Consider the following 17194-nt stretch of genomic DNA (forward strand, 5'->3'; position numbering starts at 1 on the left):
TCCTCAACCCTGCAAACACCTTCTCCCCACACCCCTCCCTTCTCCTACCTACTCCTGGCTTCCAGTTGTGTGAGAGGGAGTGAGGAGGCAGAGAAGGGAGGACCGTGCAGAAAAACTGAGGAAGATACTGGAGACGTCCCTTACAGCAGACACCATGTTACATCCCCCACAAGCAGGAGTGTGCTTTCACATCCTTGACCTTATGTAGCCATCCATAAGTGAGGAACTGGGATTCAGAAGACCAAGTTACTTACCAAAGAAAGTAACCAAGTTATTTTCTTTGGGCCCACAAGAATTTGGGAATAAGGGAAAGAGGATCCCTTTGGGAGAATTCAATCGTGAAACAAAAATCAGAAGAGGTCAAAGGGGAGATGCGCAAAGCCAGCTCATGGAGAGAAGGGCTCCCAGACTGGGATCTGGCAGGTTATACTCGTGTTTAGGGGGACAGGATCCATGGTTACTCATAGGGACCCAGAAAAGGGGTGGTCTCACAGAGGAAGTGGCAGTGACCTGTCATACACAGTCTGATGGGGCAAGTGCCCACCCTAACAACTGGGGCCTGTCCAGGCCCTGGGCAGTTTCCTTTCTCATTGTAAATTACTAAGTTCTAAACAGCCATTCTGGTCTTCACCCCAGGCAGTGAACGCATGAACATTAGGACATTCTGCAGAAAAGATTTACCCTGGGGCTGCTGAAAAGTCATGGCACTCAGCCTGAGTGGACAAAGATCAGATATAGACCAGAGCAAACTCGCAAAAGGCATCAACACCACGCTGGGACATCACTTGGGAGGTGGCCAGCCAGCATCAACACTCTATGTTGCTGTTGGCCAAATTGAAGTTTTCTCATGGCTATTTCTTCTTTGAACTTTTACAGGTAGTCATGAAAAATGTCCAGAGTACGTTCCGGGACTCCTGGATCTTCATCCCCAGCTTTCCCAATAAGACAGCACTGTCTCTCCCATCCCGGCATAGCCCCCAACATCTGGAACCTTGTATTTGGCCAAGAAGGGATGTCTGCCACCAGTTATCAGCATGTCCTCATCGCGATCCAGCATGCAGCGTACAGGGCGGCCAGTCCTGAGGGAGGTATCAGAGGCTTAGAACCCTGGGGTCCTCTGCAACGGCCCGTTCCTGTCAGTCCCAGGGATAAAAACAGCACAGGACACTCCTCTTCCCACCAGGACACAGAGCCTGTGCTGGGCTGCCTCACTGTCTAGCTATCTAGGCACTGTGCTGGACATGGCGGGGAATAGAGGATGTAGCGTCCCTCAAAGCCAGGCAGGGGAGACAAGACATGAATCCATGTGTGGAACACAGAGAAACAGGTGTATTACCTTAACCCTAATGCCTAAGAGTTCTAAAAACAGAAGCCTGGGAAGATTCAAAGCAAGGGGAATCTACTAAAAGGGGGAAATCTAGAAAGCCTTCCTGGCAGAAGCAGCCTTATTCTCCTTCCCAGGAGCTGGCAGGGAGGACTCACTTGTATGCAGCCAGGGCCACTGCTGTGGACACCACAGTGCTCCGTGTCTCTTTCCCTCCAAAGCCTCCTCCGATTCTCTTCACTCGGACCAAAATCCGGTTTGCTGGAACCCCCAGCATATTTGCAACAAAGCTCTGTGGACAAAAATAATAATAATAATAATTACTTGCACTTGAATGTATCATCTGGACTTACTTCAAGCCAGAACTAGAGCCTGCCCAGCATCCATGAGCCTAATTACTGCTGTGACTGTGGAGACATTCCTTGATTTCCGGAAGCCCCCTGTCCCCCACCTACCCAGGCAGCCCTTAAGCTGGCAGTGCTGGGGTCCAGCACTCCAGACCCTCAAATCCCCTTCTGGACCAGCCCAGATCTCCTTTTCCTATGTCCCACACAGCCACGCTTGGTCTGCCTGACATTCCCCAGTGTCCTCCCTGGGCCCCGGAGCTGACCCACAGGATGCCTACCTGGGTCTTCATGGTGTTCTGTGTAGATACAAAAAGCTCCATCTCCCCCTGCTCGCCTTTCGGGACAGCGATGGTGCAGTGAGTCTCCAAGTAGAAGTGCTCTTGGCCACCAATGTACACCTCGCCTGGGGGAGCAACAAGACCCTCACAGTGACCCAGACTTCACTTAAGGAGAGTGCACCCGCCCTGGGCCCTGGGCAGGAACCAACTGCTCACAGATAACCTCCAGATTCCCAGCATGGGTGGAAAGCGGCTCAAAGCCTTAGCCATCTGGGAGCCGAATCCCCCACCCCAAAAAAGAAACCAGAATGATACCTAATGCATCGGGTAGGTTAAACTAGTATTGTAAAATTTTGGAAAAGGTAAAGAAGGAATTAACAGATGTGAATGCAAAGCTGAAAGTGAGAACATCTTCTGAAACTGAAGGTACCTGGCCAGCTGGAGAGCCAGCTCGCCAGTGACTTAGTGCATAAGGGACAGTGTAGGTGGCAACTCCAAAAGGGGTCTGGTCAGCAGCCCTGCGCCGCGTGGGAGCTGTGGGGGGTGGGTGAGGAGGAGAGAGCGGGAGCGCCCTGCCTGTAGATGCATGAGGACTGACTGCGGGCCCACAGTGGGGGGCCAGGATCTGTGGCTGCTACCTTCCCTGCAGTCTTCCAAATTTGACACACCCCCAGCTCCCTAGAATCACATAGGTCTAATCTAGCCTCAAGACAGAAGGGCAGAGATGAAGATGACAGGCATCTTTCCCTGCCAACTGTCTATTATTTGGTTACAAACGTCAGGAGGACTCTTCTGGTAAAAATTCACTCCCCTGCTCCAGGACCCAAGGTCTAGCTCTTGAATTTAATTCATACACCAGGGCCAGCCCATGCCCGGCACCCCATGGTAGGTACCAGCTGTACCTGAAACAACATTGTCTGCTTCCGAAAATCCCTTCGTGAGGTCTCCTTTCCCCATCTTCAGTTCAGACCCATAAAAGGAGTTGTTTTTTATAGCATCCTGAGGACCAGAAATAAGCTTCAGTGACTGGACTTTCAGAGAAGGAAGGTCCAGGAAGAGAATCTGCTCGAACTCCCTCTGTCTTCTCACAAAGACATCTCTACAAACGTCTTACACAGACTTAAAGTAAGCTTGCCTGTGACCTGGGGGTTTGCATTCCTGTTTTCTCAGAGACTAGGGGACAAACTTGGATCTTGTGGAAAAGCAGGGTCCCTCAGGGAACCAATGGGAGCTGGTACTGAGAAGGAGGAACCTCGTTTGGCCCCTGGTGGGTTGAGTCTGAGAACATGATGGGGAAGGTGTTAGAAGATCACACAATCCCAGGACTGGAAGTCATTTAAAAATCCTCCCCAGGGTACCTGGGTGGCTCAGTTGATTAAGCAACTGCCTTTGGCTCAGATCACAATCCTGGAGTCCCAGGATCAAGTCCCACATCAGGTTCCCTGCTCAGTGGGGAGTCTGCTTCTCCCTCTGAACTCTTACCTCTCATGCTCTCTCTCTCTCTCTCTCTCTCTCATTCTCTTTCGCTCTCTCTCTCAAATAAATAAAATTTTTTAATAAATAAATAAATAATTAAAAATTAAAAAATAAAAATCCTCCCCAAAGGATCCCAATGAAATTTCCTCCAGGGACAGGGTGTTCACCGTTTTCCATGCCACCCTTTCTCAGTTACCTCAATTGTGATAATGGCTGGAAGTTCTTCATAGGTGATTTTCACCCCTAGAGCGGCTCTCTGTGCATGTTCTGGGGTGTCAGTGACCACAGCACCAATGATATGCCCAACACAAGTCACCTGGGAACAGAGCCAGACCATTGCAGGATATCACGTCTGCCTCACAAAACAAATTATTTTGGATTGCTCAAAAGGCAAAGCAAGTCTTTGCCCCCACAGTTTCCTTAAGGTACATTTTAGGAATGCCCTGGGGCCTTTTAATATCTTTGTTCTATTATGCGGGATTATGTGCTTCTTCATAACTGTTTAGAATCAGTGGAACTGGAATAGGACTTGGAGATCACTAGTGTCAGGTTGGCACACTCACTTCATCTCAAAGACCAATTCTGATGATTTACTACTGGCAGTTTGCTGAGAAGTTGCCTGGGATAGAATGTGGCAATTGATTACTCATGTCTGCTGAGAGCAGAAGTTGCTCAGGATAGAATGTGGCAATTGATTAGTCATGTCTACCAAGAGCAGCACAATGGGAGTTATGGGAGCACAAAGTCTCTCTGTTGACTCAGATCCATTCCAACACCCTTGTTCTTCAGGTGAAGAGATGCAGACACAGAAGGCAAGACACATTCATTGCTACACCATGATTAAATCTCAGCACTGACTTCCAGTTTCATTTTCTTCTGCCACCTCACTCCCTTTTATCTGTTTTCAGATTTACATCCAGAAGTTTCTCAAAGGCAGCAATCATGACTTATACTTCATCTAGATGCCCAGAACCAGTAGTTCCCAAATGCTGGTTCTTAGACTGGATGACCCATAAACCAGTTCTTTGTTAGATTTATAGAATAAGAATTGTCATTTTCTCATTACTTAATGATTTCATTCCTTCACAGGTAATCTTCTTCCAACATCCCCCAAAACATAAATCAAAAATAAAATAAAATAAAATATAAAATAAAATAAAATTATCCAAGACATCACTTTGGAATATGAGGTTTCTGACACTAGAAACCCATACTATCTCTAATCATTATCTCTCGAGGACCCAGTTAAGTTGTTGACTTAATTGATTAGTGCTCTGGTGGTTATACCTGGCTGATTCTCACTATCCATTATGCTAGCAGGGGTTTTATTGGTTCTTGAAGATTGTCAAAGTAATTTGTTCTTCTGTCAAATGGAGTCCTCATGTCTCATGGTGGTAGCTATGGTTGTTCTTCTTCACTTGTACATTAATACAAATGAAGTGTATTACTTGTGTATTACAAAGTGAATTTGACCTTCAGCAACAGCTCAATCATCTCCAATTTGCATTTGATCTGTATTAGAATTGTAAAGTGACTGAGAACTATCCTAAAAGTATATTTTTGGGGCACCTGGGTGGCTCAGAGGGGTAAGCCTTTGCCTTCAGCTCAGGTCATGATCTCAGGGTCCTGGGATGGAGCCCTGCATTGGGATCTCTGTTCAGCAGGGAGCCTGCTTCCCCCTTTCTCTCTGCCTGCCTCTCTGCCTACTTGTGATCTCTCTCTCTCTCTCTCAAATAAATAAATAAAATCTTTTTTTTTTAAAGTATATGGGTTTTTGTAGCCACCCTCTTGAATGTTTGGAAAGTGTGTGTGTGTAACTCCATATATCAGTAGATGAATTTTCATAGAAGTGAATTATCAATACACATAGCAATGGTATTGTGATTTCTACTCTGGTTAGCTTGTTTGCCATATTTTTATTTTCTTTAATAAAGGAGCTTAACATTATACCCTTAAGAACATAACTGGTAGTTCAAAAACAATCACCAGTCTTGTTTAACTGCCCCTTTGGCAGGGAGTCATCCTACTGTGTGCAATTAGCAACCCTCAGTTAAAAAAAACAAGTAAACACTAAGTGAAAGTTTAAAGTGCCCCCAAACAGACTCTGTCCCTTTACTGGTTGTTCTGCACTCTGGTCAGTCGCGTGATGGCCACAGTAGGTGAAAATATGGAGTCTTTTCAAGTTTAGGGATCTGGAGGCGTGAGCATAAATTAAAGCTCAAGCATTCATTCCATTAACTTCATGTCCAAAAAAAAATCCAAGACCTACCTCATCCTTTGCAAAGACCATTTCATCATTAAAAATTCCTGTTTTATTACTCCCAGGAACATCATCGGCAGAGATAAAGCAGACAAACCCTGGCACCTTCTGAGCTTCTGAAATATCTATGGACCTGCAAGAATGAGCACAGTGAGGGCCGCAGGTCGGAAACCAGAGCAGAAGACCCGCCACCCACCCCTGTCCTCACAATGACATTCCTCCCTTCTCCACCTCCTTGTCTATTCTAGTCTATCCTAGCCTATATTCTATATCCTATCTTATCTATCCTATTCTACTCTGCAAAAACTGATTGAATGTCTAACCTGTGAAGGCCACCATGCTGAGTGCTGTGGGGGACAGAAGATGAGCAGGACAGCCCGCCCCCATGGACCTTCTACTGGAGAACCAAATCGGAGTGAGTAGCATTGACTTTTTTTTTTAATTTTTAAATAACATATAATGTATTATTTGCTTCAGGGCTACAGGTCTGTGAATCATCAGTCTTACACAATTCACAGCACTCACCATAGAACACACCCTCCCCAGTGTCCTTACCCAGCCACCCTATTCATCCCCCCACCACCAGCAGTGCTTAGTTTGTTTCCTGAGATTAAAAGTTTCTCATGGTTTCTCTCCCTCCCTGATCCCATCTTGTTTCATTTTTCCTCCCTTCCCCCACAAACCCCCACCCTGCCTCTCAAATTCCTCGTATCAGTGAGATCATATGATAATTGTCTTTTTTTGATTGACTTATTTCACTCAGCATAATAACCTCTAGTTCCATCCGTATCGTTGGAAATGACAAGATTTCGTGGGGTTTTTTGATGGCTGCATAATATTTCATTACATATACATACCACATCTTCTTTATCTATTCATCTGTGGATGGACATCTAGGTTCTTTCCATAGTTTGGCTATTGTGGACACTGAGCAGCACTGGCTCTTAAAAGCTCGGGTTCAAACCCATATCACAGCTAATTTCCACACAGACTCAGCACATTGGGGCCCTTGCTGTACTACAAATCGAATGGCCCTGAATATCGTCACATGGCCAGCTTTCTCTCCCCATCTTCATGGAGCTATCCCAGAATGGCGGGACACCCTGGCCCCCAAGAGGTCTCCCAGGGAGAATGTCTGGAGACCATCACTTATAACAGTCTCAACCATGTACAGCTCACTTTGGCCCAGGCCCTCATGGGGAAATTGCCCTGAGGCACCTCAGAGAAAAGTATGGAAACTATTCTGAGTACCAACCAACTTCCAAACAGGCAATCCACATCAGAACCCCCCCCCCCAAAATCATTGTCATTATTCCCAGGTTACACTTGGGGAAACTCAGTGTGAGGGAATTGAGTGGCTTGTCCAAAGTCACCCAGCCAGAAAGCAGCACTGCTGGGGTGAGGGGAGAGATTAAGTTGTGAGAAGCCCAAGCCAGGTCCCCTTCCACTGTACCTCCCTGCCTTCCCCACGTAGGCAGCCCAGAAAGCCTGGACCTTTGCAGTTACTACAGAATCCCCTATCCTCCTACTACAATCATTCACACGTTGCTCGGATGGGGCCAGGTTCTCTGGATGTAGCTACAATGTGGGTCACGGTCAATGCGGTCAGTATGCACTCAAGACATGGGCAGAAAATATGAACAGACACTTCTCCAAAGAAGACATACAAATGGGTAGCAGACACATGAAAAATGTTCATCATCACTAGCCATCAGGGAGATTCAAATCAAAATCACATTGAGATACCACCTTATACCAGTTAGAATGGCCAAAATTAACAAGACAGTAAACAACATGTGTTGGAGAATATGGAGAAATGGAACCCTCTTACACTGTTGGTGGGAATGCAAGTTGATGCAGCCACTTTGGAAAACAGTGTGGAGATTCCTTAAGAAATTAAAAATAGAGCTTCCCTATGACCCTGCAATTATACTACTGGGTATTTACCCCAAAGATGCAGATATAGTGAAAAGAAGGGCCATCTGTACCCTGATGTTAATAGCAGCAATGGCCATGGTCGCCAAACTGTGGAAAGAGTCAAGATGCCCTTCAGTGGACGAATGGATAAGGAAGATGTGATCCATATACACTATGGAGTATTATGCCTCCATCAGAAAGGATGAATACCCAACTTTTGTATCAACATGGACGGGTCTGGAAGAGATTATGCTGAGTGAAATAAGTCAAGCAGAGAGAGTCAATTATCATATGCTTTCGCTTACGTGTGGAGCCTAAGGAATAACATGCAGGACATGGGGAGATGGAGAGGAGAAGTGAGTTGGGGGAAATTGGAGGGGGAGACAAACTGTGAGAAGATGTGGACTCTGAGAAACAAACAGGGTTTGGAGGGGAGGAGGGATGGGGCGTTGGATGAGCCTGGTGGTAGGTATTAAGGAGGGCACTGTGTGTGGTACATAAACAATGAATTCTGGAACACTGAAAAGAAATAAAAACAAAAAAAGACAAGGACAAAGGCAAACAAATTTACTCTAGAGCAAACAACTGTACCATGCTAAACAATTTTTTTTTTTTTTTTTTGCCAGAGAGCTGGAGGGGTTTACGTATCTGTTAGCTTTTATCTGTGTCTGTGTTACCTTTTCCCTGAGCCTGTCTCCAGGTGGCTGGGAGCAGCAGAGGAAAACCCAATGATGAGGAGACTGGGTCGCTAGTCCCTGCAGTGGCAGCACCCAAGGAGGCTTTCCCTGCTCAGCAGGCTCTGCGTCTAATGCCCACCCACAAATCACAGTCAGCCTCTGGCCTGAACATCCAGAGGTTGCACACCCCAGTGGCCGAAGATGCCTGGCTTCAAACTCTAGCTTTGCGGCCAACTCTGGCTTTGCCAGCTCTGGGATCTGAGACAAGTAACTGACCGTGTCTGTGCCTGTCTCCTCATCTGGAACATGCGGATAACAGGACCTGCCAGGAGGGTTGCTGAGAGGAGTCAATGCGCCAATCTATGCAAAACACTTTAAACCAAGCTGCACCGATATTAAGCGCTGTATGAGCATTGGGAATTATTATTATGATTATAGAGGTGGCCATTCTTGTCATCCGGGCTCTCCAAATTCAACAAACAGGTACGAGTAACTATTCTCTGCTAGGTCCTTTGCAGACTCTATCTATCACTGAGCCTCAGGAAAACATCCTGTGATGAATGGGGAAACTGAGAGCTTAAGCATGCCTGCCAAGCTCTCTATGGCAAAGCAGTGGGGTGGGGACACAATCTCTAAGGCCATGCTCTTCCGCTAATACTGACTCAGGTGCTCCTGGAATTCTGCAATGAAATTTAGCCCAACAACAAAGTGCAGGTCTAACCTGTTGCTGTTAAAAGCTCCTCGATGCTTTTCAAGCCACATGTAATCTCCCAGGTCAGCATCCAAGGCTTCCCTCCTTGGGCCCCTACCTACACGTCCAATGTCATCCCCTCACTCTCCCTGGCACCACTGAGCCCCTGACAACTCTAGCTCCTCCCCCAGCTGGTTTTAAGAGGAATCCCCATGTTCCTCTCCAGACGGCAAGGCTCTGGGGGAGCCTCCAAGGAGCCTCCCCCCCACCGCCATGGGGTATATTTCTTATACTCACATGATCTTGGCATGGGCCTTGGTGCTGGTGACCAGGCGGAGGGACAACTCGTTCTCATAGCGGGGGATGTCATCACAGTATACAGCCTCCCCAGAAGCCTGTATGGCCGCGGACAGGTGGGGCAGGGGCCGGCCCACCATGTCCTCCTCAGACTGACCCTCTGGCACCTCCTGGAACAACACGGTCACCAGTCAAGCTGAGCTGCGGAGGACACTGTTTCCCTACAGGCCGAGGGAAGTGCAGAGAGCTTCAGGCCAAAGCAGATCTGAGGAGTGAGGATGGAGGAGGCAGGAGGGGCACGGGAACAGAAAGGCAGATAAGAAGTCACTGAGAAGGGAGCTCATAGTATCACTCTAGGCAGGAACAAAAAATAAAGAGGAAACTCTATGTCCATTCATTGTGGGACGGGGGAGTAAAACAATTCTGCTATATACATGCAATGGAAAAGTATGCAACTGTTAAGACAGACTTTTGAAGAATTTTAATGAGAAGGAAAGAATGCTCATGTGAAGTGTTGAAATAGGACATAAAACATTGTGTATGTGTATGATCATTTGAATTCTGTAGGAAAAATATATACATGTTATAAATGTAGTATATACATATCTATATATGCATGAGAAAAATGGAGAGAAGTAAACAAAAATACAATGATTTTCTCATGGAGCTAGGATCTTGGGTGACTATTGTTTTCTTCTTTATATCTTTCTGTTCTTTCCAAAATGTTCTAAAATGTATTTATAATAAAATTCTGGGTTTTGTGTTTTTCAAAGTAATAATAAAAATAATGGCTGATATTTTATTCAGTGTTTAATATATGCCAGGAGCTATCTAAGTTATGTTCTTGCACTAAACCATTTAATCCTCAGAGCCATCCTATGAAACAGATGCCAACATTATGCACACATGTAGGTAGGCATAGTTAACTTGCCCAAAAGGTACAGAGAGGAAATGACCTGTCCCAGGTTACAGTTACGACATGGCAGAGTCTGGATTTAAATCTTGGCAGTCAGACCCCAGAGTTCACAATTTGGACCACCATACTCTAGTGCAGGGGTCCACAAATCGTGGCCTGTGGGTCAGATCTGGCTCAGTGGCTGCATTTATAAATAAAGTTTTATTGGTACACACACACACACACACACACACACACACATACTCATTTATGTAATGTCTCTGGCTGCAACAAAGTTGAGAGACTGTATGGCCTACAAAATCCAAAATGTTTATAGGAAAAGCTGATCTTTTACCTACTGCTTCTCAAAAAGTTGCTGTTGATAGAAAGTTGTTGTTTTGTTTTGTTTTGTTTTGTTTTGTTTACATGGTCAGGAGAAATCCTGGCTTTGCACATCAGCCCCATGGAGGAACCAGAAAAGACAAAGTGGAAAAAAAAATTGTTTATCTTTCCAGAAAGGTGAAGATAAGAGTAATGCCAAGAGAGAAATTTAAGTAGGGAAGGGGGGAAAATAGCTTCACTGACATTAACACGATTCCCATTTTCTTCACTTTATATTTATGCAAAGCTTATGAGAAGTTTTGAGCACCTATATCCAATCCAAGTCAGACATTCGCCAATAGTTAGCGTCATCCGAAATGCCCTGCAAGGGCCCGTGATATTAGCCATACATCATGTGTACTCACTTGGAAGAACTGGACGTTGGCTGGAGGGTCTTTCTGAAAGAGTAAGGTGGCACTGGCATCGGTGGGGTCCAGCTTCGCACAGTTCTGTGGAGGCAAGATAACCATGGTGATCATGACAATTTCTATCATTGATCCCACCCTTGGTTGTCCCCAGGGGTAAAAGTAACAGCTGTTCTAGGGGCGCCTGGGTGGCTCAATGGGTTAAAGCCTCTGCTTTCAGCTCAGGTCATGATCCCAGGGTTCTGGGATCGAGCCCCGCATCAGGTTCTCTGCTCAGCGGGGAGCCTGCTTCCCCGCCTTCTCTCTGCCTGCCTCTCTGCCTACTTGTGATCTCTGTCTGTCAAATAAATAAATAAACTCTTTTTTTAAAAAAAAGTTTCAGCTGTTCCCATCATCTCCTCATTTAGCATTCCTTCTAGATCTGGCTGGATCGATGTCAACATCAGCGTGAGGGCTCGAGAGCTCAGTACTTAATAACAGCCTCAACTCCTCTCCCACCCCTGCAGCCTGCACAGTGGATGGTTTGTTCTTCCTGCGACACACCAAATGGCTTCCCTCCCTCCTGCATTTATGCACTCCGCTCTTTCTTCTCCAGCCCTGCTGGAAAAGGCTTCTTCCTCCTCATCTCTGTGGGAAATATTTAATGATATGGGAAATGTGCACGATATCATCTCAACAGAATCAAGGCGGGGGGCGTAAAACTCTATAAGGACGTTTCCTGCCTGAACCTGTTCAGAAAAACGATAAAGCTAAGAAGATGGCGGGTCTATAGAGAGGGGGATGGAAGGAGAGATAGAGGGAGAGAGAGGAAAGAGAATGACAGACAGATGGGCAGATAAATGTAGGGAAAAAAATCAGAGAAATAAGCACAAATAGTAGCACTGGTTTTCTATAGGATCTGAGAGAAGAGTAATTTTAATTTTAAAAAAAGTTAATTTTAAAAACTTTTTAAATTTAATTTCTTTAATTCAAAAAATGTTTAATTTTTTCTTTTCAATTTTAATTTTTAACGCATTTCTGTGTTTTTAAAGTTTTCCACATTAAGTTTATTGCTTTTATTAATCAGAAGAAAAGAAGTATTATGAATGTTTTTCAGCAGAGGATTTCAGTCAGCTGTCCCCACATCTGTAGAGCCTTCATGCCCCCCACACCATCTTCTCAGTTGTCACTCTAGGCTGGCCTTTATTAACCAGGTTCTCTCCCACATGAGGCTATCCCTTGGTGCCTAGTGCAATGCTATACAAAAAAGGTACAAAATAAACACTTGGTGAACCCATGTGGGGAGGTGGGCTCCTGCTCAGCCACACCCCGTCCAGAGTACACACCCTTGCAGTGACGCCTGGCCCTGGCTGTGGCAGCCCCATCTCACAATCCCATTCCACAGTCTACCTTCTCAACTCACTCCACATTCCCATTCTAACTACAAAACCACAGTTGTGACAGCTAGCCCCTGGAAGGATCATCTGGACTACCCGCCCCCTTTTGCAGCTTTCCCATGGGAAAGTTCGAGAGACCTATTTGAGTTCTCAGGTGAGGTAATGACCCAGCCAGAACCAGAACCCATGTCACTGATGCCCAGCCCAGTGCTCTGCCTCTCAGCCACCCTGTGGACTCCCATCTCCATGTGGCTCCCTAGGCTATGCATCCTTGGTCCTTTCTCCTCTGCCCTTGGACATTAGAAGGGAGAAGCAAATTTACCACCTGGTCCACAGGACTCCCTCACTCACACTGGCTTCTTAAATCCTCAAACAAGAGTCCTGCAGGGAGTCTCTTTCTTGTCCCCACCCCCACACTCACATTTTCCAAGTTTCCTTTGCCCAGTTTCTGAAGCACGGTCAGGTAGAACTTGAAGAAGAAGCTGAGGGTGAGGGTCCGCCGGAACTCCACCATGCCACCTGGGGCATCAGGGGACAGGTGCAGCTCCTCCGCCAGGCCCGCACACACGTCCTGCAGCAGCTCCTCATTCCAGAAACTGCCAGAGAGTAGATGGTGGGAAAGTGCTCCTGTCCAGACCTCAGAATCATTCGTGTGGGGTGGTAGGTGCAGGGTGAGGGTCATAGAAACCTTGGTTCCAAACTTGGCTCAGATACGTATTGTTTTGTAACTTTAGGCAAGTTACTTGCCTGAGCCTCAGTGTCCTCATCTTTAAAAAGAGATACAATAAGAAAAAGGACACAAAAATCATAATAAAATCTATTGAGTCCTTATCATATGCACTAGGCAATGTCCTAAGTGCCTTATATGAAACATCACTTTTCATTTCGATTTAAAAGTGTAGCAGGGAAAATGTCTATACTCATTTTACCAGTGAGAAAACTGAGGCAATAGGAAGGTTAAGTAACTTGACTTCTACAACCCAGCTGGTAAGTGTCGGAGCCAGGAACTGGAACCAAGGAGCCAAACGCCATAGGTGAGCTTTATTTATCCACATCGTATGGACTACAGAGGACCGTCCCAGTGAGGTGCTTGGGCCAGCTGCTCCCCTACCCTAGCTGCGGTCATAGCAGTAGCCAATCTAGTTCCGCAGCAGTAGTAACAGCCATAGAAGCCATAGCAATAGTAGTGGGACTAATACTAGCAGAGGCAGACACAGTCGTAGGAGTAGTGGAAGCAACAGTAATAGTACTAGCAAAAGCAGAAGTAATAGTAGAACGAGCAGCAGTAGCTACAGTAGTAGCAGTACCAGCAGCAACACAGCAACAGCAGCAGCAATCCTACAATTAGTTGTAGCAGTAGTAATAGTCACGGTAGCAACCATAGTGGTAGCAATAGCATTAATGGTAGCAGCCGCGGTCATACAATCAGTAGTAATACCAGGAGTAGCAGCAGTACTAGTAACACTGGCAGTACAAGAGACCGCAGTACTGGTACCAGCAGTACTAGTAGTGGTTGGCCATAGTGGGAATGCTAGTCAGAGTAGTGATGGTAGTAGGAAGAGCAGGAGTCATAGCAGGAGTGCTAGTAAGAGTAGGAGCAGTAACTGGAGGAGTAGCACTCGCTGTAGTAATTGTAGTAACAGTAGCACTACTGTTACTGGAGTAATAGCACTAGTAACTGTCGCTGTGGCTGTAGTCGTGACGGTAACAGTGGTCGTAACAGTAGCAACGGTAGAGCAGCAATGCTAAGACCAGCGCAGCGACAGTGATGCCATGAGGAACCACGCCACTAGGAGCCAAGGTAACCATGGCAACAGCAGGCGCAGCACCGTGGTTGCAGCAACAGTGGGACCACTGGCGGTGGGAGCAGCGGTGGTTTTCTTTGGCTGGTAGCTCTTACTTTGCCGTCTGCTTCCGCGTGGTCTTGAGGGCTGAGATGGTCCTGTCGGCCATTCCGCCATAGCACAGGGCCAGCTCCTTCACCTGCGCGGTTCCCGGCTGGAACAGGACCCTCATGCCGCAGGTCACCTTGGCAATATCATCTTCTCTCCGAGATGCTTGCTTGAATGCTGAGAAATACTCACCCTAAAAGAGAACAGAAGGGCTCTTGCTGCCCACTTTGTTTGGTGGGGCCCACAGAGGGCGAAGCTGGAGCACGGGGACACGGGGCCGGCTGAAGGGACAACGCCATGGCAAGCCCGCAACGGGCTGGTGCAAGGATTCAGATACCCAGGCAGAACTGACTCTCACATTCCTGGGAGAGGTTCCAGGTAAGATTCCCAGAAGCTGGGGATGTTTGGCATTTCTCCCTGGCAGTCAAGAAGATTCAAAGTCAAGGACAAAGGAGAACGGGGTGCTCTCAGCCAACAGCTGGGAAGAGGAAAGATGTTTTCAGAGAGGGTCCTCAGAGACCTCCAGCATCCACACCTTCCCATCCTGGTGCCCAGCATCCGAGCCCACCCAGGCTCTAAGGGGTGGCCTGACTGCCTCTCAAGCTGGTCCAGTGAGATGCCATAGGGTGTCTGAAGCAGCCCTTCAGCAGGCCACCTGCGTACCTGTTCTCTCTAACTTGTGCCTCCCACTGTCTATTGTCTACGGTTAGAAACCTTGCTTCCCGAAAGAATGATTCACACTAGAAAGCAGGAGCCACCTTGGTGCTTTGAACATCTGTTTCCCTCTAAGCTCAAGCCAGGCTCTCTCTTTCCAGATAGGAGGAGAGAATGAGTAACTTTCCAGGTAAGAACCATCTGATATCCAGCTCTTTGGGGGCCAAGTTCTGCTCAAGGTCTGAACTCACCACAAATTCCAATTAGCATGAGAGGTAGAAGTTTAAGGGAAGGCTTATTAGAGAAAACACAATGAGGCCCATTGTGGAGGTCCAAAGTGGCCACAGGCTTCTGTTCCAAGAAACCACAGGGACTCCTGCTGATCATAAAGCTAATCCAGATTCCTGATGTCGAACATGGCCCTGGGGCAGTGAGTCCAGAGCCTGAGCTTGGCTGTGGAACAGAGTTTCTAGCTGGTCACTTCCAGGACCGTACCAGTCCATGGGGACATTTCCTCTGGAGTACCACGAAATGCTGGTGGCAGATTGGCAGCTGTTCTTTCTTGAGAAATCCTTCCTAATTCTGGGTATGAAGATCTCCTTTCTTTTATGAAATGTTTTTGTCGTCAGTGTTCCTCTATGGCAAAATAAAAACTGGACAATGCTATGCCTGTTTCCTCCTTTTTCCCTAACTCATAATTAAGCAAAAGAAAAATGTCCTGGTCCGTGAAATACAAAATTTCTGGGAATTACTGCTCAAAATGGTATGTAGGGACAAGCTAGGAAGTCATGAAGAAACCACCTCAGGGATGAAATGGCTCTAATTTCATTAGCATTCTCATTAAAGGGGCCAAAGTTAGCAAGAGCAAACATGCTTTGGAACACTCGCTCGAGCACTAGCTGGGGTGAGACCCATGATGCTCTCCATGACGGCTGGGTTCCTGGTCTCGCACAGATCACTTTTCTGTGAGGCCCATTATGGAATGTGTGGCTGCCGAGGGAGGAGAGAGCCACACCGGGTGAAGACGCACGGCCTCCATGGAATAACACAGCAAGGCAGCCAGAAATGCCCAGACCTGCCTGAACAGGGCAGGAAACTTCCCATGAAGCAGAAATCCACCAAGCCAAACCAGAGCAAAGTCAGTGAACACCTCATCAGCGAGTGAGGCCCTGACTCACAGGGAGCGTCTCCGCTCAGCATGCAAACCTGTCTCCTCTGACCGCCACAGCTGGATGTGGTTTTGCAAAACCGTGTGGCTAGCTATTGGCTGCAGATCCCTACTGGCTCCCAGACATCTGCCTGGAACCTTATGAATTCTTGATTTCAATCTTCACAGTAACCTGCACACTGGGTAACACTGTGCCCATTTTACAGAGGAAGAAATTGAGGCTCAGAAAGCGGACTCGATTTGCTCAAGATCCCCTGGCCTAGCTGCTGGTTTCACAGTCCAGGGCATGCCCTCTGCCCCCTACCTTGAAACGCCTCATTGTGCAGAGAGAAATAGGGTTGGTCAGAGGCAATGTTCGAGACCATGTCAAAGCTGAGCGATGCTAAGGTTGGTCCCCAAGGCCGACTCTGGTCTCCTTGTCTGGAGTCTAGCCGGGGTAAGGGTAATTCGGGATGCTCCTGAGCAGCTCACCTGCCTGCTGTAGGGGATCTCGATGGAAAGCAGGATCTCCTCCGGAGCAAGCAGGGTCTTCCTGTAGCCAGGGAAGAAGGTGTGGTCCATCCGAACCGTCCTCTTGGTGCCTGAATGGAGGCCAGAGGCAAAGCGGAGAAAGCAGCATGAGAAAGCAGAGAACGATCCATCAGTGACTCCCCATCCTGGTCTCTGGCGCCCATGGTAGGGGGGATGGGGGTCACTGCCACAGCTGGGGTCAAGGTCTTCCATCTGAAATCCTAACTCAAGGATGTGCTGGTGTGTGTCTAATAAGGGATGGTGTATGGTCAGGGGGCGGGCCCGGACTTGGGAGGATTTGCTAATTTCTACAGCATCCACACTCCTGCTGCTAATTTTAAGCTACCAGAGTGACATCAGTGAACGTGAAGTTGGAAAGAGGGTAGCAAAGAGTTGACCCAGAAGGCCTGCCATCCTCCGAAAGTCCTGCTTACAAGGTTGGCCGGGGGCTGTCCTCTGCGAACTTGGATTTCAGCAGACTTCCCACCGTTCCCTGGTGAGAATGACTCAGCCTGTCTAAACTGTTCGTACAAATAGTACGGTATATGCCAAACGGCTGCTTTCCTTATGGGTGTCTGGGCTTTGGTTTGCGCCAGGCAGAGCTCCGTGACCACCCCCAACAGAAGCCCTGGCGCTCGGTCTCCACAGGGCTGCCCTGGCGGAGAGTACTGCACAGGCATTATCTG

General features: G+C 47.3%; 1 protein-coding gene across 2 annotated transcripts in view; it reads right to left on the reverse strand.

Annotated features, from left to right (window-relative positions):
• Positions 1-17194, reverse strand: part of XDH (xanthine dehydrogenase) — a 59807-nt gene that overhangs the window by 17381 nt on the left and 25232 nt on the right. For both annotated transcript variants that reach the window (XM_032881836.1, XM_032881835.1), the window contains exons 13-23: positions 16470-16579; positions 14185-14369; positions 12706-12880; positions 10909-10992; positions 9268-9437; positions 5695-5818; positions 3622-3741; positions 2852-2948; positions 1950-2074; positions 1483-1616; positions 992-1079 (exon numbers count right to left, since the gene is read on the reverse strand). In XM_032881836.1, coding sequence (XP_032737727.1) covers positions 992-1079; positions 1483-1616; positions 1950-2074; positions 2852-2948; positions 3622-3741; positions 5695-5818; positions 9268-9437; positions 10909-10992; positions 12706-12880; positions 14185-14369; positions 16470-16579 — 1412 coding nt within the window. The remainder of the gene's footprint in view (positions 1-991; positions 1080-1482; positions 1617-1949; positions 2075-2851; positions 2949-3621; positions 3742-5694; positions 5819-9267; positions 9438-10908; positions 10993-12705; positions 12881-14184; positions 14370-16469; positions 16580-17194) is intronic.

The sequence above is a fragment of the Lontra canadensis genome, unplaced genomic scaffold (assembly GCF_010015895.1).
Source record: "Lontra canadensis isolate GAN:19392208 unplaced genomic scaffold, GSC_riverotter_1.0 scaffold78, whole genome shotgun sequence".
Lineage (NCBI taxonomy): Eukaryota > Metazoa > Chordata > Mammalia > Carnivora > Mustelidae > Lontra > Lontra canadensis.